At 33.5% G+C, this 27,363-nt stretch overlaps 1 protein-coding gene across 1 annotated transcript in view; it reads left to right on the top strand.

Annotated features, from left to right (window-relative positions):
* Syx6 (Syntaxin 6) overlaps positions 1-27,037 on the top strand; it is a 143,262-nt gene extending 116,225 nt beyond the window's left edge. Inside the window, exons 4-7 of the mRNA XM_081764903.1 lie at positions 581-640; positions 8,473-8,702; positions 18,389-18,492; positions 20,085-27,037. Coding sequence (XP_081621029.1) covers positions 581-640; positions 8,473-8,702; positions 18,389-18,492; positions 20,085-20,161 — 471 coding nt within the window. The 3' untranslated portion in view covers positions 20,162-27,037. The remainder of the gene's footprint in view (positions 1-580; positions 641-8,472; positions 8,703-18,388; positions 18,493-20,084) is intronic.
* The last annotated feature ends 326 nt before the right edge of the window (positions 27,038-27,363 follow it).

Below are 27,363 nucleotides of genomic sequence, written 5' to 3'. Positions count from 1 at the left end.
TTTAACAATAAACTTACATGCTCATGTTGCAGGTTTTTTGCTGCGGAATGTACAAGTAGCATCTATGGTATGAAGATGTTTATTTAAAACAGGAGTTGGTCAGTTGTTAATATGCTTATCATCCAACATACATTGAAAGTTTCGCGTATCTCGTAATGTTTAGTGCATTACTTGCAGTATTTTGTGAAATCCTACGTTAATATTATACGTTGTAATTGTACAAAATATTACAGTTTAAATTCATACGAGAAAAATCATTTTCAGTTGTATGTTGCTCATTTACTTTCATCTGGTTGTAGTGATACAATACTGAACACTGGATAGCACTTTTTTCAAAACCATTGGGAGTAATATACGTCACCAGTAATTTTGTCTAGAGGACACCTTTCATTTATGTGTCAGCGAATATTTTAATCGTATTAACCTAATATTTCTGAATTTTCTTGTATTAGAGTTATTAGGTTATTACACAAATACCGAAAAATTTTGTGTTTGTAAAAGAAATTATTTACACAATGTTTTGAACCTGTTGTTTCTAAGAAACAAAAGAAAAGCTAATGTTGTTAATTATTTTTTTCAGACTATGAAAGATAAAATGAATATATCTAGAGGAAGAGACAGGGACAGGACCGCAAGACAGGTAAATGTTCGTTAAAAATATAAGAGTCAACAGTGTGAGACTTCGTTGTATTATTAAATAGATTACTGAACTATAATTTAAAAAGCTTATGAAATTTTTTGTTAAAACGTTTTTATAGTTTTAATTTGTAAGACATAAGTTTACATTACATGAAAGAATTGTAGTCAGTTTGATAGATTGTAAAGCTGTGTCTGTTGCGTTGACCACCAAGGCCAAAAAATCATAATAGATGGCAGAACCATGCCGAACGTAGGTCCTAAAGATTGCATCTCTAGACATTCTCCGAAGACGAAGAAATTAATTTCTGTTGAGCGCGTCTAAAAGACGCTCTCGATTCAGCGTGATCTTCTCTCGTATCTAAAGATGCACTCCCAATTAAAGGGGTTTACTTTATGTTTACCAAGTGGGGTGTACGCGCAGCCCAGTGATGTTTATTTTGTTGTTACTTAAGTAATAATATTCAGGGATAGTATTCCTTGGTTTTTATTATTTATTTTATTTCTATTAAACATACCTTTAAAAAAAGCAAAATCGCTCATTAAGATGTCTTATAGAAGTTCGAAATTAATTGAGTGGAATGTATGAACACTCATGTCCAAAATGATTGTCGCATATCTATAACTGTCTTCTTGTAAGAATATAATTTGAAAATGATTTTACAGGGTACTTTTAATACTGATACTATGTGTATAATTGGGAAATGTAGGCTATATTTGTGGTAAATTTCATAGTAAAAGTATTATAAATACGAAAATTACAATGAGTAAAACAAAATGTTGCTAAATTTACAAGCAAGTTTTATTTTCGTTTTATTGTTCTTATTTACTGCTCCTTTGACATGAAATTTGCCACATACATGTCTTTGTCGATTATACACATACTAACATTATAAGAAATACCGGGTGAATTCGCTATCAAATTATATTCCTACAACAACATATTTATAGACATGCGACAATAATTTTGGACATGAGTGTACATCTCAGTTGGTAAATAAAGGTGCTTTAAAGCAGTCAACTTTTTCCTGAATTATCAGTAAATGATTGACCATGTTTATAATTTTCAAGTAGTATTATCGCAATTACACAATTACCATGAGTAAACGTCAGGTACCAAGTATATAAGGGGAGTAGGTGTACTTAAGTGTTATTTTTTCTGTTTTGTATTTAATTCAAGGCAGATTCTGTCTCATGTATTATTCCATACTTTATTTCCCCATCTAGAGTGTTTTGTGTTAATACATTTTTGATACCATAAAGTAAGTATATAGGGTTGCCAACTCTGGAAAATAAAAAAAACCGGCATCCCCTCAAAATTCTTTATGACATAGGCCTAAGTGTGAAGTATCTGTTCGGACCCATCCATGGGAAGGAAATGTACTATTGTGGACAAAAGTGCATTAACACCTGTATTCTATATATCCTTAGTACATTCACTAATAAGCTTAATACCTAGGTAGATACATTGTGCTATAAATGAGAAACTGAAATCGGCATTGATTATTTTATTGAATTTACCAGTAACTGCCATGTCTTTAAAATTATCGAAACAAATGAACAAAAGCATATTAATCTTTATGTAACAATTTTGGATTTGGAAAATGAAATTTATTCTATAAATTTATACTTCAACTACAGGAAGTTGCTTTAAGAAGTCCTTTTTCACTCTCAATAAATGTATAAAATTCCTTACAACTAAATTTCAAATTTTCCCTGATACAGTCCCTGTCATCTCTTTAAAATTATCTAAACAGATGAACAAAATATATTGATCGTTGATAGACGGTGAAAGGTGGCAGTTTTAGACTTACAAAATGAAAGTTAATTTCTAAATCTAAACTTCGAACTAGATGAAGTGCTTCGAGCTAGATACAAATTTGAAAAACCGGTCATAAAGGGGCTGGTAAGAAGTTTGTACCGGTCACCGGCTTTAATCAAAATAACAGCAATATTTCCGGCCGGGCTGGTGAAAAACCGGCCAGTTAGCAACTCTATGGGCATACCTTTTATTGCATTTTCGAGCAAAGTGTGATTTGTTACCCAGTTCTTTCCATTATTCAGTGAGAAAGGGTTGATTTGTTTTCATCGTTTTACTTTAAGCCTTGAGAAGTAAGCATATCATGTTCTGGCTGTAATTGTGCCTTAAATGTATGATGGAATCGGCATATGTAACTTTGCGCCAGTATAAATTTTTAGTTTTTGTACTGTAGTGTACTGCTTCATATGAAACTACAAAGTGTGTACTGAATCTTTTCCACCATTAGACGTTACAAAAACATCAAGAATTGAACAGAAATATTATGCATAATTTGTAATTTTTTAGTCCTGTTGTTAACAATGTTTTATAAATTTACTGAACATTTTCTGAAGGAAGTATATCTAAGCCGATGTGTAATATTACATAGATTATGTCAATAGCAGTACAAAACATGTTGTATGTTAGGAAATTTTGTATTACGATACCATAACACAAACTTAACGAACGATTATCTCTCCTTACAGAATTATTACGGCACAGAACTAAGCAAGCATTTTATGAAATCTACACCCACTTCATACATATAGCAAATCAGCTCATTACACAGGCCACCTATTTTGTAGGTTCAGAATTGAATACGTACTACGACGTGAGATTGCTTTTGGATAACATTTCTAAGAAATATTCCAAAATATCTTTACGATCTGTCCAACCTAACTGTTCTTTAAATACACAATGTGAGAGAGAAACAGTTCTCCTTCGGACGAAAATACAACATATTCAACTTTAATTTTGTTCAGAGGTTTCCAGTTGTTCTCCATATTGGTAGAGTTCTTCATATTGTGCCTGTGTATTCAACTCTTGTAAAACATAATGTGACACAGGGTTACCTGGTTTTGCTCTTAGCTTCCTTCGCTCCGCATTCTTGTTGTATTGTTACCGATCTCAGTACTTTCAGCAACTGCTACTGATAATCTGTAGTCGCTTTTCTAATTTCCGCTTGGTGCAAAATAAACATTCGTAGCAGCATTATAGAGCAATGTAGCGTCTCACTTTTTTGAGTAAAAGCAGAACTACTCACTCTGTCTTTACAGACGTCCAAATTGAACTTAATATTGCTTACTTCCTCACAGTACATAGAGACTAAGATGAATGTAGATTTATTTTGACTTCTCTTTCACGTAAATATTTCCACTAAACTTCTCTGTCTTCTCACAGAGCAAGTAACAGCTCAATTACTGCAAAACCTTTTCCAACTTCTCTGAACGTTACCGTCTGTGATATCGCGTCATACTCGTCAGAAAATATAACAATCTTGTTAACAAGCACGAACGAAACATTTTTCCTGCTCGATGCAAAGTAACCCCAGCTTCAAAGTATACCCACTTTACGATACGTTCAGTTACACTGATGATTCTGAGAAAAAGTATGATATATAAATAACTCTTTACTCCTCTAAAAAATCAGTTTTTTATGGGATGCGTGTATACCTCATCTGGTAAACAGTGTAACTATTTTTAACTTGATAAACAGAGGATTAATATGAACTTTAAATTTTATATGCTTCTTTATATTCATATAACATGTTGTTGCTTGTTTTAAAGTTTTATTTGATCGAAAACTACGGGTACAATTATTCATAAGAACTACTGCAATATTGTTAAAATAATAATAATAATTAAACACCACTAATATTAAGTAGACTACAGTATTTCAACATAATACCTCCGTATCTTCGGTGGAAGGTAAAATCTTAAGCTGTAAATACCTCGTATTATAGAATGTTGTCTTCAACTCCTTTAGACTAAAAATATATCGGCAATGTGAATGAAAACTCGAATTCCTTGAATTACTTGGTACTAATGAAGAAGAAAGAACTATGTGTTTAAAACTTATGAGCAATGTACGCACTTCTTTGGTAATTTTTTTTCATCATAAGCAGAGCCCGGATTTTGTTGACAAGTCAATGTTTTTCTGTTACGCATAGGACAAGGCAAATTCAAATAAGAACGTTATCCATCAACTCTAGGTTCTAAAATTATATTTTTTTAGGGTCAACTTTTGGTCACTTTTTACCGTTTTGAAGTTTCAGGTCATTTTTCACTATTTTAAGGTCACTTTTAGGTCACTAATGACCTTTTTATTATTTTCTTCTACATAAGGAAATCTTAAAATGAACACTGTTTATGGATGTGAAAAAGACGAAGTTAAATAATCTCTTTTCATGCTTCCTGACTATTGGGGTGGAAAAACTGCATTCCTAACGAGCTAATGAAAAGAAAGCTGTAGTGGGTTGACGAAAGGTGGGGGTTGGTAGGTGGCCAAACAGATAGTTTTGGGTTGTTGACCACAAAGGATGTGACCACGTGAATAACTAAAAATGGATTAGAAGGCGTACAAAGACTATCTCATCTATTATTTCCATGAAGTCTACACTTGCGAACTTTTATTGTTTAAGAGTGCTTCCTAGTTTCATCTCGGGAGTGAATTGACGCATTCAGTACATACAATGCCGTACAATGGACTGATCAATGGACTGCAACTAACTGAAACAAAACTTTTTGAATATGAGTGAGAAACGTTAATTAAAATCCAATAGATATTTTTTTAAATGTCAATGTTTAACGAAATAAACGTTTTAAAAAACGCAAGTTTTAAGGTCAATTTTTGTGAATTTTAGAGTCATTTTAGAGGAATTTTAGTGTCATTTTATAAGTCACTTTTTAGAAAATTTTAGGTCAACAAAATCCGGGCCCTGATCGTAAGACTCAAGTGTGTAAACTACCACCGAAGATGATAGAGGTTATCCATTGAAACAATATGTTTTTTGTAATAATACTGACCCCTAATTCTATAATTTTTTTTTTTTTTTTTTTTTTTTTTTTTTTTTTTTTTTTTGGAAAATTCAAATATGCTTCTGTTCATCTCTTTCAGGTGCTGAATTATTGCTTTGATGTTAAATTAAGGAAGATAATTAAAGCATAAAGCGATTGACCTGAACAACATATTTTTGAACATCTTTTCATTGATTTCCAAGTCCCCTTCTTTTGAAGTTATTTCCCAAGTTCCCATCGTATATGCCTCAGTGTTTGTTTCAATGCATAGCAGAAATACAAAAACTTGATAAAAGTACGGTACTGTATTAATGATCATCTGCTGTATCACCAGTTTTAACAACTACTGTTGTTTACTGCACTGTTCAATAGTTGCAGTTATCAATGAAATGAAATGTTGCACTCCACATAGAGAAATAACCATTTTTTTGCTGTAATATTTTGTAGATAAAGGCCTCAATTGTAGCATCACGGCTAGCACCTTTTGACTTTTGTGTATGTATGTTTGCAAGCTCAAACTTTGGTCGAAGTGCAGCACTTGGGATCTAATTCAGTTATGATACGGAGCGTATCTTAATAGTACGTCCTATCCACAAAAACTGTCGTGTTCCTGCTAATTTTATTGGTTAGAGCAGCGTATTTCAAGCGGTGGTCCGCGGATTATGAGTGGTCGTCGAGATATGCCCATATGGTCCTCTTAGATAAAACATTAGGTCAGAAAAATAAAATTCAAATGAATTGCATATCACACACTATAAATAAGTAAGTAATTCGATAGGATAAAAGTTATGCAAATTTTAATAACTGATGAGTCAATCCATTGTAAGTGATCAAGCATGTGCCGCTCGACCATTTCCAAAAATCTAGTTTTTTCATGAGTGTTTATCCTATATAAGGGTAATTCAAAACCACGATTATTGTATTTTTAAGACATACTGTAGTGACTCAGCGGCTGCCACTATTTTGCGTTTTTCCGATTTGAGGCATTTACGGATTATTCAATATCTCCACATGAGTTGGCCCTACCTCAATGAAAATTACTGGGCGTCTCCAACGTGTGCAGAACTAAAACTTTGTCCTCTTAACATTTTTGCTTAAAACCACTTGAAAGGGTTGAAATTAGGGCCTACAGTAGCAACATTTTAGGACATTAAAGATTTGTTTGGGCAGAGGAAACAATTGACGTAGAGGTCTGAATTTGTGTGTGCATGTAGTCTGGGATCATAAGTTTATACACAGAAATTTGCAGACCTGTACCTGTTTCCAAAGGCCTGTAAAACAATAATGAAGTTGGGGAATTATGCCAATTCGGCATTTTTCACTGTCCATTATCTTCAGTGGGCCCGGATAGGAAAATCTGAAACTTTGGGAATAGTTACTCTTTAGTGTATCATAACACACGACAAAGCGCGTTTTGTGTTTGTGAACAGAAGGGAGTCAAAGTATTAAGGAATGACAGCATACTGTAGGTGTGTTTTGTTCACAAATTCAACTGGAAATTTGTTGTTGTGAAGTAAAATAAAGGTCGGATGAATGGTTAGTGCAGTCAAGACTCTCAAGCTTGTTTCTTTCCTCTAGTTGTGACTCACTGTCTTATCACACCCACAGCAGCACTGGTAAAGAATGCCGCTATCAGCAGAAGGCAAGAAAAGTCAAAATGCACACTTGACAAAATGTCAGTAAGTACTTATTGCTCTTGCTGCTTGCTATATCAACACGATATTCAATCTTGGTTATTCTTGTTTTAACTGTCAACTCACGCAGGAGACTGTTGTCCTTTCGGTTGATTTACATTCCCCAGTCAGTGTACACTGTCTCATTGTTTATAGCAATGAGTACTTACAGACATTTTGTCAAGTGTGCATTTTGACTTTTCTCTCCTTCTGCCGATAGCGGCATACTTCACCAGTGCTGCTATGGGTGTGATAAGACAATGAGTCACAACCAGAGGAAAGAAACAAGCTTGAGAACCTTGACTGGGTGAGTCGTAAGTCTCGCAATATTTCCACAGTGCAAACAGTAGGCGCCTGTATACGTCGTGGTTGACCTAGATACAGCGTCAATCTGGCCTAAGAGGTAGTGTGGCAAGCGCACTATTTAACACAGATTCCGCCACTCTGTTAGTATCTTCAGTCAGTTTTGAGTAGCAGTGACGATGAGTGTTCAACAATGTCTGATACGTAAACTGTTAATTTATGAACTCGAGCATAACGCTGCGGCAGCAACCCAAAATATTTGTCATGCAAAAGTGGAATGTGCAACGAACTACAGCACAGCAACTCGTTGGTTTTAGAAATTTCGCGTAGGTTGTAAAAATATTAAAGACCAGCCAAGGTTTGGTCGCTCAAGCATAATAGATTCTGAGGTCGTACAACATGGCATTGAGGAAAATCCATCCACTAGCACACGACGATTGTCAAATCAACTCGGCATGTTACACTTCACTGTAGTGCGTCAACTTCATGAACTGTCAGGAACTGCCACATTGTGCCACATGAGTTGGCTCAGAGGAGAGTGGATGTGTACCAACAATTGATGCAAAGTCCGCCTGATGTGCGTTCCTGAAACGGATTGTTACACACGATGAAAAAAATGATTTTCCGAAATCCGAATGTACAAAAACAAATAGATAAGCAAGGGCCGACTTCCAGAACCGGTCATCAACAATTTATGCACATGCAGCATATAGCCCTGACCTTGCCAGTTTCGGTTCATAGCGCACTTACTGAAATCATGATACTTCATCAACCAGCAGGAGATAGAAACAACAATGATTGATTTCTTTGCCTTTAGAGACAAGACGTGATATCGACGTGGAATCGAGGAACTGACAGAAAGGTAGCTGCAGGTAGTCCAACACGAGGGGCATATTTTGATTGTTAACTTGATTTCATTGCTCTGCAATAAATACAGGTATCTTGTGTACCAGAAAATTGTAAGACTTATGGTTCGCCGTGTAGTGTAATAATTGTATTATTTTCTTTTCTTTGTTGTAACATTCATTTCATTTTTTTTCTATAGCCTTTGTTGGAGAATAGTCCAGCGAGACCTCCAACCAGTCATGGAACGACAAAGTACTCGAAGTTAGAGAATGAATTGGATAGTCCGAATAGGCAATTTTTAGACGACACACTCCAACAGCATCACTTAATTCGAACTCAGGATGAACCAATGGATATGATAGGGGATTCGATAGGCAGCCTTAAAACAGTGTCAAGGCAGATTGGAAATGAGATGGACGAACAGGCTGTGTAAGTATATTTTAAATGAAATGTGATAGTTCTGAGTGAAAATTAATTTTAAAAATGTCGGTTATCCTTAAGAAACTAAATGGTTGAATAAAATCTGTTTAAATGTAGGATTGCTGCTACATGAGCAACATTTGGGGCCGAACTACTGACACTTGTTAGAATTGTGAAACTTAGCAACTTACTTGGAATTGCTTGATAATGAAATTGCTTGATAATGGCAACATACTTAAATATTCTTAGCTTCAATTAGTTGAGCTTTGAAAATTAGATACACCTTTATTATTATTATTATTTTTAAGAAAAAAAAATAGCTGTGTAATTTTCCATCTGATATGTATACGTATGATGATAAAATGGTATATTTTATTAGTTACGCAGCAACAGGATTTAACCAACTAGATAGCTTCTTCTTACCAAAACAAATTTACTACTGTATTTTTGTTTTCTTTGAGGGGAAAGGGAGGGAGAAGTGGAAGTTACTATAATTATCTTCCTGTGATACCGGAACTTATCTCGAGTCGAAAATCTGGAGCAATAAAAAGACGGCTCTTTCTGTTCTCTTACGAATATAAGTAAAATATTCCTTACATATACAGGGTGATTGTTTTAAAACTCACGAATTTCATTTGGATCTAGAATTTTTACCTGAAGTCCGATTTTCATGCTGTTTGTGGCAAATGATCAGGGAAGGATGGGAGATTTATGAAACTATGTGTACTGGTTTAAATTCATCGAGTATAATATCGGCCATGCCAGAAGAAAAACGAAAATACTTGCATTCGCCAGTGTACCAGTTAGAATGAGGTGCGGTGTGGTGTGGAGATTTGAGGTTTTTTTTTCGTTAGATGGCAGCCGTGCCAAGGCCAATAGAAAACAGGAAACTGGCCTTGTTGTATTGGGAATTGTGCTGTACAGTTCTGTGCTATTGTGTGAGTATGGTCAGGACACAGTGAGAATAGAGAACTCTTTGGAGCAACATGAATTTATCGTTAAAAGTTTTTAGAGAACGGAATCTATTGTTGCTACGCAAAGGTCATTTATAAACAAATTTGCCTCACTTTCTGCCCCAGACAGGAACATAGTATGGTTGCTAGTAAATAAATCGGAAGAAAAGGACCGCTTCTGAGTGAGACAGGGAAGCATCGGACCCCACAGGTGGGTGTTGTGGAAGATGTCAGTTATCAGCTCCTTAAGTCGTCCAAGAAATCTCTCCGTCGTTTGTCGCAAGAAACCGGCTAGCTATTCAACATGTGAGTTATGGGTGTTACCACTAACACTTAATTTGTATTCTGTAATTTCGCTTCAAAATCCAAACCTCATTCCATTTGTGAGGTACACTGGCGAATATTTGCTGTTTTTCTTGAGGGGTGGTCGATGTTAGCCCGGATGAATTTAAACCAATAAGCATAGTCCCATAAATCTCCTGTCCTTCCTTAATCATCTGTCACAAACCGCGTGAAAATATGACTTCATTTAGAAATTCTAGACCCAAATGAAATCCATGAGTTATAAAAAAATCACCCTGTAGTTATAAGTGCAGAGTAATATATAATAGAATGTCTCAGACCATTAAGTAAACCGCTTTACATTATCATAACAAAATGTTTTAAGAAAATTAATATTGAACTGGTAATTTTTTTATGGTTCATTACCCCTAAGGAAATTATCCTCTCCAATAGACGTGACTTTTACTTAGACTTTTATTGTGTCGTGTTACACTAAAAGTTAGAGCTACCTTGGCTGTAACTCACTAAGAAAACATTCATGTCGACTTGGTTCAAGCTGAGTGGCCAGACGGAGCACTTCTTCCAATAGTCAAATTGGCTGAAATACTAGTGATCGGTACGGAAACTTTCAGATCAGTTCCATGCGTGATCAGAGTGATTTTAACAGTTTGAACATTACGAAATAGAAAACACGCACCCAACAAAAGTAACTAAGTCTCCAAAGACACATACGCTTGTTTCATGAAAATATTTTACATTACGCTAATCAGATCATAAAGTTGGAGTTAATTTGCCTCTTTTCCCAGTAATACCAAGCAAAAGCAATAGGCTCATTAGGTAGTCTAGATGAGGGTATATGCAATGCTTCATGAAAATGAGAATTTTAGAAATGTATGATTAACATGTTTACATAAGATGAGGTCATTTTACAGTCTCCCTTTGACTATTTTCTACACCAAATAATATGAACAAGCCTCTTAATCTCAAGCAAAGCGCACACTGTATGAGGGAATGATTTAGTGTAAGTGGAGTTCAGAAAGTAAGTACAGTATATAGGAATACAAAGATCTCATTGTAAAGCTGGTATAGAGTTGATCATAAATGTGTCACGTGACTACTGTTGCTCTACCACCGAGGCAGCAGTGCGTTCTACTTTTCCAACATTATTTCTCAAAAAGAAAGAAAAAAAAAAGTTTATAGAAATAATTACCTGAAATTCTCTGGTTAGTTGTGAAACTTTAGGAGTATTCAGGCCAGGAAACGTGATCATATCGTTGGTTATCCGTATTCATTCCTTTTTACTCCAATCAAAATTTCGTGTATTTCCAGCACTATTTCATGTAAAACTATGTTGTGTAAAAATAAAATAATTTACTATGTTTATAGGTTTAGCAACCTCAGCCAGTGACAAGTAGAATTAGTGATCTGTTTGAATAAAAGATAAAACAAATAACAGTATAAAATAACCAATCGATTTCATTCTATGCTTAATGAGAGGGCCTCGAAAGTTCCAATTAAAAGTTTGATGAGTAGCCTCAACTTCGATGAATAAGCTAAAAATGAGAATAGTTGTGGAAAGCTTGATCAAGTACATTCCAGAGAATTACATCATTCAAAAACGAGAAATCAATATCGTCTCATAGTCTCGTGTAAATAACCGATTTTAAAGATAAGTATATACTTAAACAAATTGTAGGCTTTTGAGGTATATGTTTTATCACGTTTATTTATTTTTAAAATTAAAATATACACGATGAGAAGTTTGTAAAGCAGGAAATCGGTCAGAGCCTTCGCAGAAATTATGGAACATTTTAATTTTTTCTTCCATATGGTGATGTTCTTTGCTTTATAAAATGAATTTATTGTGAATGTTAATATATATCATCATCATAGGTATTCTGCCATCACCATAGGTCGCTTGCCGCAACTGAGAGCCTTCCATGCTCCACAATTTTCCGCTCTTCGTTTTCACGTATGATTTTTCTGTTTTGATATTTATTGTCAATCAATTGTAGTTTCCTTCGCCCCCTGCACCAAACCTTTTAGTACGTACCTTATGATACAGTTCCTTCTTAGCCAGTGTCTAACCAGTTTTTCTTCCTTTTAATAGTGTCTAAAAATTGTTCTTTTTTTCCCTCGCCTTTTCTGAGACTCTCTCATTCGTTTTCCGCTCGACCCAGCTAATTCTCGCCAGTCTTCTCCACACCCACATTTCAAAAGCTTCCAGTCGTTTTCCACCATTTTTGCGCAATGTCCATGCTTTCGACCCATACAGAACAATACTCCACACGAAGCATTTTATGAGTCTTTTTCTCAGCTCTTTATTCAAGGTCCCACAAAGTAGTATTTTCTTCCTTGAAAGGCTTCTTTCGCCATTCCTGTCCTTCCTTTTATTTCACGTTCACACTGCATGTTATCACTAATAATACTACCTAGGTATCGAAAACTAATATGTGTATATAAAGACCTTTAATTATTCATTATGAACTACGTACACAATTCACGAGAACAGAGTACGAACAGATAATACAATATTCTTTATTGGATTCATTAGGTAAGAATATATACTATTTCACTAAAATATTTGTACAATTGAAATTATGAACTCATTAGTTTCAAGCATGGTGCCGTATATTAGCTTAATTTACAATAAAATTTAATAAAAGGAGTAATTTTATATGATCACATAAATGTGTTTTTAGGGGTATGGGGAGGGAGTAACACATTGTGCTATGGTAAGGATTCTATAAGATACATTTAAAGAATTATTGGCTCCGTTAAGTAAAACTTCATATTTCACACAAAGTCATTAATAATTTATGCTTAAAACTATGTGCTTAGCATGTGCGAACGAACTCATTTTCACACAGTAATTGTCATCATAGTAACCATGTAAAATGAATCTACAAAAACAGAACATTAATCTCTCCAGGAAAGAATACTCCATATTTAGAACCCTTAAAAACTAATGCTTATATTGTGTAGCGGCTTAATTCAATCACTATTCCAAGAAAAAGGATGAAAAAACGAAGTATGTACTGAAAGTTTCGTTATTTGCGCACATGTCACGTATGTTAATAATACCACATAGCAACGATTATCAAACTCATAAAGATAACAATACTCCTTGTCAACACAGATGACAGACAGATGCATACATAAAATCTATTGACATTATGTGAAGGACAAAAGTAATGTAATGTTGAAAGTGTGATTTGTTACGAGATTTCATTAGTTCAGAGATAAAAATTACATTAATTCACTCGTACCGTTCTGTTCTATATTTCTGTCATCATATTTTAATATGTAATATTTTATGATATGTATATGTTGAAGATAGGCATAACTTTTCAGAAAGAGAAAGGCTACGTATTAAGCAGTGAAATAGAATCGGCAATTTTATTGTTAATTATTAGTAGTGTCTAGGTAAATTTCCTGGACACAAAATCGATTTTACACATAATCCAGGAAATAATCCCAGGCGGGATCACGTATGCTTTGGTTCCTATGTTAAACTATAGACTTGCATTTCATGTAACTTCAGTTATTAAAAAGTATGTTAATTTCCAAATAAACAAATGGAATTGGCACTTAAATAACCTTTACTAAGCGTATTATTTTTCCTGTATCATGCATTTGTTATTGAATTAAATTTGCGAGTTACTAAATAACTATTCACTATGATACGTAGTTACTTAAAGAACATAAGGATCACTTAAAAATTTTCACACTCATCTCCATGTTCCTTGAAGATAGTGTGTATAAACATCTTTTAGGAACTTTCCTGCGGGAAGAAGAATCGAGTTTTTTTTCTTCTTTCTTTTTTTTCTTTTTTTTTTAATGTGTATGTACATAATCTTTCTTCAAGGAGATAAGTGTGAAAAACTTCCATCCTGTTCTCCCCCCAATAAATTCTGTTTTCTAAGAATGATAGGCAAACATTCTATGGATATTATTGTGCATCCCGTGTAAGTTGAGGCCCAATTCTAGTGTATAATCAATGTCTTCGTTGAAATTAAGTTGAAGATTGCAAAAAGTTGTTGTTATATGAAGTAGTTAGACGTAGTTTGCGTGAATGAGAGCAAAGTTTAAAGAGAGATTCCACCAGTGATGAATATGATGTTTTAAATATTTCGAGACAATTGACATAGATTGGAGATGGGGATCCATTAGAGAAATTGCATAGAATTCTGCTAAGGATTTCTGACAATCTGTGAAAGTTTACATTTATTTAACGCTGTTGTACCAACACGATTTTTATCCCATTGATTTATATGAGAAATTACAGTTATTTTTTAGTTTTCTTTGAAATGAACTGGACTCTCTCTTTTTCAAAATGAATTTGTATTGTAGATAAATTAAATACTACTTACATTAAAATTTGATTAAGAGCTCCCTTGTGACTGTATGATTAGCGTACACGTCTTCGACGGGGAGACCCGGGTTCGACTGTTGGCAGGATTCATGTGATTTAAAGCTCACGATAAGGTGTAGGTCCAAGTCTCATATAGCCTCGCTGCGACTGGGACACCAAACCTCAACTCAACAACAACAGTAATGAAATTTGATTATTAAATTTGGAAACGTGCCCTTACGGGTCAGTAGAACAAAGAGAACTTGAAGAGGTAGATGATTTCAAGTATCTTGGAAGTATTTTGACGAGAGGCGCTTATTGTACCAAAAAAGATCAGGTCAAGAATTGCCATAGCCAAAGAAGTATTGAACAAGAAAAGCAAAATTCTCTCTCCACTGAAGTGGTACCAATTGGAAGAAGCAGTTTTGTTGCCAGAGCTGACAAATTAGTAAACGTATTGTATTTATTTTCTTCACAGGAAAGTTTCAATAAGAAATCCGATGAAGAAAGTTCTTCTTTCAATCGTTTGAGAGTTCTGTATTCAAATTCGATATCTTCGCACAAAACATGAAGTACGTGAAAAATTCCGTGTTCAGGCTCGGATGAAAGCAGAAGTTTGGAGGAATGTTACAAGAAGTTTAGGGGAGTGATATCCCTCCATTGGGGGCGTTTGGCGAAATCCCTGGCTCGATGTTGGAGTTGATTCTAGAACGTTTCCAACGATAGTTGTGTTCAGTGTTGAAGAATAACATAAGTTATATGTATACTGAAATGTTAATAAAAACATGAGATGGCTCAATGATAAAGCATTCATCTCTGAAGTAGCGCAAGGGATCCCTGGTTAGATCTCAAGTCATATAAACTTGTGTTAAAGTGGTGAACAATGGTATCTGTTGGTTTTCACTGAGTTCTCTTGTTTCTTCCTACATGCTTTCATAATTATTCACTTTCATTCATCATCCGTCTTCTTTAACCTAAAGGACATAACTGTAGTACGTAAAACCAAGGATTTCATTCCATTTCATTTTTCTGAAAAGCGGTCAGCTCAGTTTGTGTTGACCTTTACAGAAAAAAAAGAAAATCTGAAACGATAAAGGTTATCTTCTTTTATATACATTGGTTAGAATGTAGGAAATGTTTCCTGCTGCGAAGCTTGTATACAAATTCAATGTTTGCTGTTATATAAGCAGATGTAAAAAAGAAACGTAATCATAACAGTGAATGACATATTTGTGCTTGACAGAGATGGTTGAACAGTCAGGCAGTATACTAAATACTCGATCATAAATTAAACAAGTGAATTTCGTTTCTTCGGAACTGTTATATACAAAATAGAGAGTTAAAATAACTAATGACGAAACATACATTTTAGTCTCATTCGTCCGCGAAATTTCTTTCCAAACTCCCTTGCATGTGTTTCTGTCCTATTCTTCTACTGTGGTAAAAAGGCCAGTATGAGAGGTATGAAAGACGCTATAGTATTGTGTACCTTGTATATCTAAATTCTGCCGACTAGCTTGATTCAAACGTAATTAGCTCAGGCACTACCAATGGAATTTTTATCTATGGATCTGTCTACTATTTTAACAACTCTTTTGATTATATTTCAAGGCTCTTGTACTGCATGTGTTATAATCGTAGCATCTGCCTTAGCAGCGGTGATCAGAAGTTACGAATTCACAAAACAACCGCGTATATTAAGGTTATACAGCTCTAATCAGATTATGATTATAGAAACGAGACGTTCCAGATGTCAATTTCGGCAGTCATTTTTGCCGCATTTGCTCTACGATTCTTTTGTAGTAAGCCCTGTCAATGTCTTGTGATCCCTCTCGTTTAAGCTGGACTTCCATCCACTATTTTCCTTGTCTGTAGTCTTGAATATACTCGTTCAACTATCCCCATATCCTCTATTTGCCCCTTTTTGAAAAATCGAAGGTCTCCGATTTTGTACCATTAACATCTGGCCTGTTGCAGACACAAATCCATGATACACATCTTTTGTATTGCTCACTATCACCAACACAGCACTAATGCAAGACAGTCAAGAGTCAATAGCGTAGCTAGGATTATTGGGGGTGGGGGTAACGTTTCTTCAGGGTTTTCAGGTAATTTGATACGATCGTTCTCCTCACTCCATTTAAATGAAATGAAAGTAGTTTCCAGCAGAATCTTATATGTAAAAGAATCACGATGTGGTTTTATAACGAACATTGGACTCATGATAGCGATTTTTAATTATTTTTACTACTTATCTCAAAGATAAGTACTTTTAGGGTTATCAAGCGTATTGTAGTTTTGATAACACTAAGTAATTATCGATCAGTACAATTTTCAATATTTTATGGTAGTTAGTTGCAACATGAGCACTACTGAGCAGAGGACCACTGACGAAAACAAGTTTTCAGGTAAGGGCCTGGTCTCCTTCAGCTCCGCCATTGCTTGAAGTGTACGAATGTTTAGTATTACTAACTCTCAAATATTGCTTGGTGCCTCTTTCGGTTCGGTACATGGAGTAGTATCAGGAGAGTGAGATTTATGCAGAACTGACGTAGTGTAGTTTGCACAAGCAAACTGGAAACGTCGCTTGCTACTTCACATATAAAAGGGTCCAATATAAGCAGATGGTTGCAGTCAAACGAGGTTACATAATCGGCTTACAGGAAAAAGACTTTTCGTGTATCGAAGTCGATACACGTATATGATATGCCACCATGACAAATGTGCGTTTGTAAAACAATGGACAGAAGCGAACCAACCGTACGCAGCAACGATCGATCACGCATTGTGACTATACCACAGTATGACAGACATTTTGTCCGCATTGCCATGACGACCTGTGCAATGTTACCAGAGTTTTACCTCCACGCAAGAGCATGGTATCAGGTGCGAACTTGTCTGTATCGAAAGTTCGATTATGTCTGTTGAACGTTAGACTGGCAGCACACGTGCATGCATTGGTCCAGAACCTTAAACACTACCAGGTATATTTGGCGTGTGAACATCATCGCTCGTGTTCTGAGTGCCAAATGGTGGTGTTTTCGGACGCGACCCACTTCAGTTTGTCCTATAGGATGACTGTATATATGGTAGGGGTGTAATGGTGAGCACAACTTGACAGCATGTATTGGTAAACGTCAATGCGGTCAAACGGCATCTGTGATAGTGTGGGACGCCCTATGTATAACACACGATCTTGACTGTTACGCATTAAGAGCCATATCACCAGTGACCGCTACATCACTAAGTCCTAGAGGCTGAGGACATAACCTGTCTTCAAACAACTTGGGGTGCCATATTTCAGTAGGACAGCAGCAGGTTATTTGTATCCCGGAATGCCCAAGCCGCCTTCGTCGAATGACGAGAATCGTTGCTTGTGTGGCATGATCAGCTGGCATCGAACTTTTGTGGTGTATGATTGATCATCACTTGGTTCGTCCTGGTCGTCCAGAAGACAGTTTCGATGTCTTACAGACTCACATACAAGCAATGAAATAGTAATCATCTCGTATACAGTATTTCCACCCATACGGCTTCCTTGATGTCCAAGTTTTTACAAACAGCAGTTTATTAAACAACAAAGAGAAAAGGAAATAAGGTAGGAAATTGGTGTGAAATAAATAGTTAATCTTTTAGCTTCTTGTGGCTGAGGTGACGTTACGAATGACATCTTAGAGTGCCAGATTGTTACTTTTATTAAAATTTTATTTATTTATTTTTAAATAACACAAAGTATATCATTTAATGGTTTTTGGCTCCCGTGGCGAATATTATTTCGTAAAAAATAATATTAAGGTATAAAAAAATAATTTTAAGGTATCTATTCGTAGTGTTGATGTATGTATTAAATTAGCATCATCCGTGAGGTGCATTTAAATCTTTCTTTTCTAAAATACGTTTTAGAAAGAAAATACATAGGAATTTGGAACTTTCTTGATAAACAAGAAAGATAAATACAGTAGCACAGATTCAACTATTTTCTATGTGCATGATAACTTAATCAAATTATTTACTTAAATATAAAAAACAGATGTAAAAACTTATAAAAATTTAAATGGAAAATCAGTTATATGCTTAAAAATGTATTTGTTATATCGAATTTTCAGGATGCTTGATGATTTTGGGAATGAACTTGACAATGCAGACTCTAAATTGGACTCGACAATGAAAAAAGTTGCAAAAGTTCTTCATATATCAAACGGAAAGAAAGGTCAGTATTGGTTTTCCTTTCGTAATTACCACTTAAAAATTCTCTCATATAGTTAGACGTTAATTTTTTATTGTAAAAAGGTATCCTTAGTACATTTTATTGGACGGTTTTTAGTAGATTCCCCGGCCATTGATGAATAAATAGTAGCTTTGTCCTGAGATTCCAAGAAATGTTCTTAAATTTGCGTTATTCTTAATAGGCAGCTGCGTGATGCTTTCACTGGAATACTGCGTTTCCATAACTGTTTTGCCAGAAAACATACTAAATCATACGTTGGCTTGTTGCTTGAGTCTAACTTTGACTTTGGGCTATTTTATTTATTGAAACCGCCTCCTTTAGCCTAACCGGCATAACCGTGGGACGTAAAACTTAAAGATTTCATTTCATTTTTTTTATTTATTGGAAGAAGGAATTGTCAGAAGGTTCAGATCTACTCAAAAATGTGAACAGGCAAAGTCAACATGTTGCTGTGTGTGTATAATTGTATAATAAAAATAATAATAAAGGTTTATTCCTCTTAAAAACCGTATTAAAATGCTGTGTAAGTGCCATTGTTTAATTATTTTTCATAATGCTTTAAAAGCAAACTTGAAATAAGAGATAACACTTATCATTCTTTATGTTGAGAGTTAATAGTAATTGTATTATAGATGCTCTAGGATACATATTTAACATAGAAAAGTAATTCACCTTGCATTCGGCGCTTTTGTATTCCCGCTAACCTTTATTTTTAATATTTAAGCCCGCACTGGGGCCATGATCACGAACACTCCTACCGCAAACTCAAAGAAATCACTAAGACACTGTGAAGTTCTTTAGTTCTATAATAACAAAACACTACAAGTGTCCATAAAATATTAAAAAATATTTAACACTCAATAGTTCGAACTATGTCGATTCGTTTTTAAGGTTTAAAATGTATTCCTAGGAAGATTTGTCTTGTTTAGATATTTTCACTTTTCAATATTTGTTCCACTATGTGCACTGTTCTCTTAGAAGTATACATTTTCTCATGTTCACCTATGTACAACATTTATTTTAGTTATGAAAATGATATTTTTCTCGTAAAAGTGAAAATATCAAGACGAGACAAATTTTCTCAAAAATACATTTTAAAACTTAAAAATGAACGGACATAATTCGACTTGATAAGTGTTTTTTAAAGAGTTTTGTAAACAAGTGAAGTGTTTCGTTATTACAGGACTAAAAAACTACATAATGTCTAAGTGTTTTCTTCCAGTTTGCAGTAAGAGTGTTCGCAATCATGATTCCCGCGCGGGCTGAAATATTGAAGATTAGGTTTTAACAAAAGCACCGGATGCAATGTGAGTTCCTTTTCTGTGTCGGAAGTTAATGTTTATATGGCGAGTTAACGAGATTGAATTTTGTCCGCATTTTGGCATTTCAGAATATTAACTCTAATCGTTACACAACAAACCTACATAATCTCAGGATGGTCCAACAATTTTTGTAATTAAAACAAAGCCAATCTACGTAATTAGCTACACATATTAATATTGGAAATACATTTGTAATATTTAAACTTTACTGACGCAACAGTTTATTTACTTTTCTTATTTATTTAATTGCAGATCGACGGCAGTGGATAGCGATTGGTGTGTTGTCGGGAGTGATGGTTGCAGTTATTATATTATTCATTGTGATTTGAAAGAATATAAATAGATATTAGAAATACCTAATCTGATCTCAGATTCTTCCAGTTAATCAGTTTTTTTTTTTTAAAAAAAAGAATGTGATGTGAATTAAGCCAAAAAGAAAAAGAAAAAGAAGTTTGGTAATGCATTGTGATATTTTGACATGCCATGCATGTGATCCGTGCTACACCATAATCATACATACATATTTCTGTAAAACTGTGTGGAATTGATACATACCATGATTTGTGATGCCCTTTACAACAATTGTCTATATATACATACATAGATACTTTGGTCCTCTCTATGCCATAACCGATGATATGGAATGTTGTATCTACTACTTAGTATGTACAAATAATGCTACTTAAATCATATTTCTTCTACTTCTTTAATAGTCTTCGTTCTTTCTGTACTCAATATTCTAAAAAAAGATATATTTCTCTTTCTTCATTCCTTGTAGGAGAGTAGAATTTATAGTGTCACAGTTTTTCGCAGAAAACTAATAATCTTTGTGGATATAAGGTGCTAGAGCTCTTAGGTTGTGCTGTATTCTGATTTCGCAATATTATTGCTATAAAAAATATATATTAAAATATGCTCGTTTTGAGTGTGTTACTCTGCTCTTGACAGGTCATTCACAGTATTTAAAAGGTCAACATTGAATAGATATAGCCAACTTTGTGGTAAGGAAATTTCGAAAAATGAATTATCTATTAGTATGGCTTTATGAAAAAAAAAAAAAAAAAAAAAAAAAAAAATCTGATGCAGAGATTACGTTTGAAACTACTTGGATGATTATGATGGTATGTATATGTAGGTATGCATACAAGAAAGAAAGTGGAAAGAAAAAAAATGTCAGTATGCCGCCATATATTTATACTGCAAAATAAAGTTAATACTATTGTCACAATCGTAATTTATTTATTTATTTATTTATTCTTATTTTAAATGGCGAAGTTAAGGCAATTCGTTCTGTCTTATATTTTACTATTTTAATACATTCACGAAGAAAAGCAAATACAATGGAAAAATAAATATAAAATGCATTGTAGAGAGAACATTATAGCAAAAAAAGATAAAACTTTAAAATAGAGAAGAATATATACAAAGGAATAACTTAGTTTTAAATAAGCATCGTCATCTTGAGACAGATTGCCAGTAATCATACCGCTGAAGTTACAAGTTCTTGGGTTCCGTTTTTGATCTTTGTGACCGTTGTCAACCGAATAAATAACTGAACAGAAAACATGGAGAAGTGTCACAAATTACAATATAGCACATAAAAATATAAGTATTGTCAGGATAATCAGCATTAACTATGAAGATAAACATCCGTAAACGCAGTTGCTGACATGCAGCATTTTTTCTTGTGTCTTTTAATTTTGTATATTTAAAACTCTCGTTAACTGGAACATTTCTTTTTCTTTTTTCTTTTCTTTCTTTCTTTTTTTTTTTTTTTTTTTTCCATCATTGGAAATTACAACTCCTTGAGTAGCATGCAATACGTTTGACTGACACTTGTAGTTTCAAGTACTGTGTAGTGCAAGTAGTATGTACTGCTGGTAGAAATGTTGAAACGAAGCACTATTATAGGTGTCTTCTCACCTCTTTCTCAAGCTTGAACTCATACCGAATTGAAACAAACCTCCATGCTTTATTTTTATTAAGGTGCTGAATATATGTTGATGCTGAGAAGCATATATGGCTAGAATATATAATATATCGATTTTCATCATATATATCAAAATGGAAAATAGCTTACAAGGTAGTTAGTTTTCAATGAAAAAGCATTGAAGGCACAAAACACTTTACTGTTAAAATTTGGAAATTTGTTAATGAAGTTGGGAGAAGAAAGAAAAAGAATACTTGGAAGAGAGAGAGATATCCGATCATGTGTCACTGTTAAGGCGAAATTATGTATCTATAACTTTCTTCACTATTTCATTTATTTATTTTCGCCCTCCACCTTTACCGTCCAACTTGTCCCGTTAGTTTTATCTTTCTTACACTATCAACCTTTCTTTGGGACTGTAATTGCCATCATAACGGGGCTTCTCAGCTTTCGTTTTTTTTTTTTTTCTATTATTTTTTTTTTCTCCTTGTCAGATGAATCATAACGCGAAAGAATATAGGATATTTTCTCGTAAATAGGTTTCGCTATAATGTTCATAATTTTTTTAGGTAAATAATTTATTTCTCATGCTTGTCTCGGAGTTTCTTTATTCTAATTAAACAAAGAATTAGACATAGTAGAGTACTTATATGAGAGCTATAGATTACACAGTATCACGCTTTCAAGATGACCTGTTATCTCATGAGAAGGTAAAAGCATACCCAGTTATGACGACGATATGATAGTGTGTGTTTAGTCTTTTCAGATTATTGTTGTCCATAACCGTCATATAAATACATTTCATTATTTTATTTCGGTTTACAAATATCCATGCTAGGATTCCGGTAGCGTTACTTGTATAACATTTTTCTTCCAAAAGGATTGTTTCAGCATGCCAATTTCTACTGTAGAGTAAATGGTCCATAAAATAATCAAGATACAGTTTCAAGGATGAAAACCTATTATATCAAATATAAATATCATATTAATGAAAGAATATAGTTTAATTTATGAAAACAAAATTTATATTTTCCTGTGTCCATACACAATACTTCAAGATAAAAGTATAAAAATTATTGAACTTCCCTTTCTTTTTAATACAATATAAGTGACGGGATACAATTTCCGTTTTCTAGCAGGTAGCACAGTAAACACTTTAGAGCATATCGTAATAAGGGTGTATATTGTATGTATTTGTATTGCGCAGCTTTATGTTGTTATACTTAATGTATGACCAGTGATATTAAATAGTCTAGTAGCATTATACGCATAAAGAAAGGCGATGATGTGTTTGATGAATGGGTTCACTTTTTTTTTTTTTTTTTTAAATGAGAAATATGGATAAAAATCCACAATTACCAAAGCAGCTATATAAACCTAATGTCAATTCACATACAAAGTCTTTTATGTACTAGTTTTAAGAATAGCGTTCTACCTATATACACGCTATGCTGCCAAATAATTTTAATTAGTAAGCTAAGTCGAATATATTTTCAATTACCTTATTAATTGATTTGAAAAAGGGCTTTAATTTTGGAGAAATTCTTTTATTGCGATTATTCTTTCAAAACGTGGTTACTTAGTTAATATAAATAGAAAATTTTGTCTTTAAAAAGAGAATCTTAAATAAAAGAACTGAAATTTTGTTTGGTGATATTTGAAAATCGCTACGCAGATAGCTAATATTTTTTTTAAGTACTTGTCGGATGATTCCAGTATATATACATATAGTATATATAGCTTATGAAGAAAACATTTCAACATATTGCGCCATCGAATGTTTCATCGTGAGTTGTGTTTCATGGCTTATCATCAGAATAAATTATTACACTTAATTCCAGTGTTAATGAGAACAAAAGAAAAAATGTTTTATTTCAGTTGTGATTTTAACTAATCAGTCTTTGATTAATTGTGTGATAGCCCTGGTCGATGTTATGATGGGGCAGATAACTTTGACCTTGATCTTGATTTTCCCTTTAAACCTGTAATCAATCAATTGAAATATATGTAACATGTAGAGAGAATTGTTATATTCGCACTATTTCGTACGTCATGTGATAAACGAGCTATATGGCAACATCGTATGTATACTATTGGCAGGTCACGTGCTGCAACTGAGAAGCTTCCATGCTTCACGGTCTTCTGCTAACCTCTTCGTCTTCACGTACGATTTTTCCGTTTTGATATTGTCCATTAATTGTAGTCTCCTTCGCCGGCTCCCTCTCTTTCTTGCTACCACCCTCTAGTACATCCCTCATGATATAGTTCCTTCTTATCCAATCTCCCAACCAGTTTCTCTTCCTCTTCTTAATAATATCTAAAATTGTTCCCCTGTACCATTTCTAACATCCTCTCATTCGTTTTCCGCTCGACCCAGCTAATTCGCTCATTCTTGTCCATACCTACATTTCGAAAGTTTCAACCCGTGTTTCATCATTTTTCCATAATGTCCATGTTTCTGATCCATACAACACTCCACTGGAAGCATTTTTATGACCCTTTTTCTCAACTCTTTATTCAAGGTCCCACAAAATAAAATTTTCTTCCGCCATTCCTATCCTTGCTTTTATTTCACATTCATATTTTATATCATTACTAATAATACTACCCAGGTATCGAAAACTAGTTACCTGTCCTATTTTTTCCGCTCTTCTATATTTGACACCGACCCATTCGTTCCAATCACCATGACTTTTGCCTTTCTAACATTTACATGGATTTTCAAATAATTTTGGATTAATGGCTGTTTTGCAAAATTTCTGCGCTGTGATGGAAGGGAAGATCCTACATGCTATTCAAAACATTATTAAATATATTTGAGCATAATCTTTTTCTTCAAATTATAAAATTAAAGCAAAATCGGATAAAGAAGAAAACCAGTGTAAAATCCATGATATCTAGGGAAAATTGCAGCAAATGGAGGACGATATAATAATAAACCGAAACGCATTTGTATGAAATACCACAAAGAAACAAAAATTTGCCTTTATACTGAACATAATATTAACTTAGTGGTGGATTTCGTTCTATCCAATTTTTAAAATTAGTTCGATCAACCATCGTGCAAATTTAATGCATTTCTTCGTAAATTTGGATAAAATAATGTTCATTTTTTGTCATGTTGAAAAATATTATACTTATGGCCTCCAGGAAACAAAGATTCAAGTTTTTGCATCCATTATTAACGGAAAACTAAATAGCTGTTATGCTAGTCATGCTTATAAATTATAGAAAATGATTTATTGTGTCTATGTCACAATAGTCGGAAACTTGCCACCGATATTCAGCTAAACATGCCAAGTTCTGTAACAGGATTTTTATAATCGTGTGTTGGTCAGTCACTAGTATTAAAAAACTGAGTGTTTACATTTTTTCCTTGGTCAAAACTCCATCAATAATAATATAATTATCTTTTAGATATAAAACCGTGATTGGCCTCAGATTTGTCGAATAATAATAATAATAATAATAATAATAATAATAATAATAATAATAATAATAATAATATGCTTTGTTCACTCCAATTTTTTTTTGTTAAATCGTCGATATTTTTGGCAATGAAGGTGTTAAGTATCGATTTTTAATATTGTATTTTGCAGTTTGGTGTGTAAATAAAAGTGATCCATAAATTCGAAAGTAATTTTGAATTAAAATTTTGCAGCAGTTTTTGAAACAATCTGAGCATTTATTTATCCTTTTCCATCACCTCAGTTATATATCTGATACACAAAGAGTCAGTATCAAAAGGGATGGACATACACAATATAAAATTACATTTTACATATATTTCAAATGTGTGTTTCTTATTTTATTACAATTTAGTTTTGAAATGACTGTAGTGAAGCTATTGTCTCTAACCAAAACACACTTTATACTATATGTGCATATACTGTATGTTTTAAATGTACCATCTGACGAATATTTTAAAAAATAATTACCAATGGTTCATAATTATTAATTATGCCATTAAAAAGTCAAAGATAAGGAAATGTGAAAGAAGGGTGCGTCAGCGTATACATGTTTATTTATTATTACTAAGTGAATAGACTATCGCATACCACATGTAAATATCATCCAAGAGTACATCAGAGAAAAACGATTTTTCTAATTAACTATGCAATAATTGTTATTAGTAAAATTGTAGCTTTAACAAGTTTATTTCATTTTGTAACGAGTTGTAATATCAATAATTTTTAAGGATTACCACTAACCATGTATTAAGTTTTGGAGGAGCTGGAATATTTTGGAAACGACATGAAAAGATTTTTACCAATAGTTGAGAGATTGAATAATGTTACTGTTATTTTGACACTTCGAATGACTGAGTATATTGATTTATTTGTGTCACTTTGGATTTTTTTTTATTGTATTGGCAATAGAAATACTTGATGTTAATTAGACGTTTTCAAGCAATTATTTAATGTATGGAGAAGCAGGATGCTTTTCTGCTTTGTGAAGCAATTTGTAAAATGTCTGATTAATAGTTTACAGAAAGAATTTCATGGTAATAATGTTTCTTCTGTTTAGAGCAATGGGGTTTTTCAAATTTTCTTCCGACTAGCATTACGAAAAAATCTGAAATATTGAGGGACTTCTTTTAATTAACTGACAAAAGTGATTTCATTGTGAGCTTAAACGTTCTTCATAGTGCAATACATACAGTGCTCATAGTATTTAGTTACGAAAGTGCAATATAATACTATTTTTATTATATTTTATTTAGTTTTATCAATACCTGTGTGATGTCTGAGGTATTTATCTAAAAGTGGGATTACTTTGTGAAATTATCTTTAGGTAGTTTCTGGAGCTGCTAGTTTTTAAAGAGAGAAACTATTCAGGATAAGATTGTAAAATTTTTTGTAGCAGTGCTGAGGGATGGAGGTTTTTTAATACTAGTTTCAACAGCTGAATAAGTGTTATTAGTATTATTATTAATATGATCCTCGTGCTGAATGATACTAAATAAAAAGAGGGGCCTGTCGGGTATTAAATTTTGACTGTTGATAATTGTTACCTACGATCTACATTGAAAATTACTTGGCAGTATATTTTATTTACAAACTGTTGCTGCTACGTACCGAGATTACCAACAAGAAAACCTAATAATTCAGTAGTTCTATATCGGCCGCTATGGGAAGTTGATTCTTAGTAAAATATGGAATAACTCGAAGTACGATATATTATTAGTCGTATGTATTAATCGTCAGAAACATCAATTAATGTAACTTTTCGTGATTATATTCCGTCGTTTTTCTTTATTTTTGAGCAAAGACAATCTCCTGAAAGTAAAGGAATGCTTGATCAGAGAAAAACAGCTACAGATTTTGATTTATTTATTTAAGTACCAACAGTTGCTTAAAGCTTGAAACGTGCTCGAGTAATTTTTTAATAACATGTTTCTCTAGTTGATAGTGTCCAAAATAATTTAATTATTCATTTGTATTTTTAACCTGAATTCTTTAATAATGTATTAGTTACATTGAAAAAAAATGTACATTGTAAAAAATAATTTCCAAGTCGTTTGAATATATCATGAATGCAATTATAAAATTATGAACGAACGAATACAAAACGTTTTCGTGCGGTTGATGGTAAGTTTGA

Source organism: Thermobia domestica, chromosome 7 (assembly GCF_964235325.1).
Source record: "Thermobia domestica chromosome 7, izTheDome1.hap1.1, whole genome shotgun sequence".
Taxonomy (NCBI): domain Eukaryota; kingdom Metazoa; phylum Arthropoda; class Insecta; order Zygentoma; family Lepismatidae; genus Thermobia; species Thermobia domestica.
The sequence above is the reverse complement of the archived record's forward strand: the minus strand, read 5'-3'. Positions and strand labels throughout refer to the sequence as shown.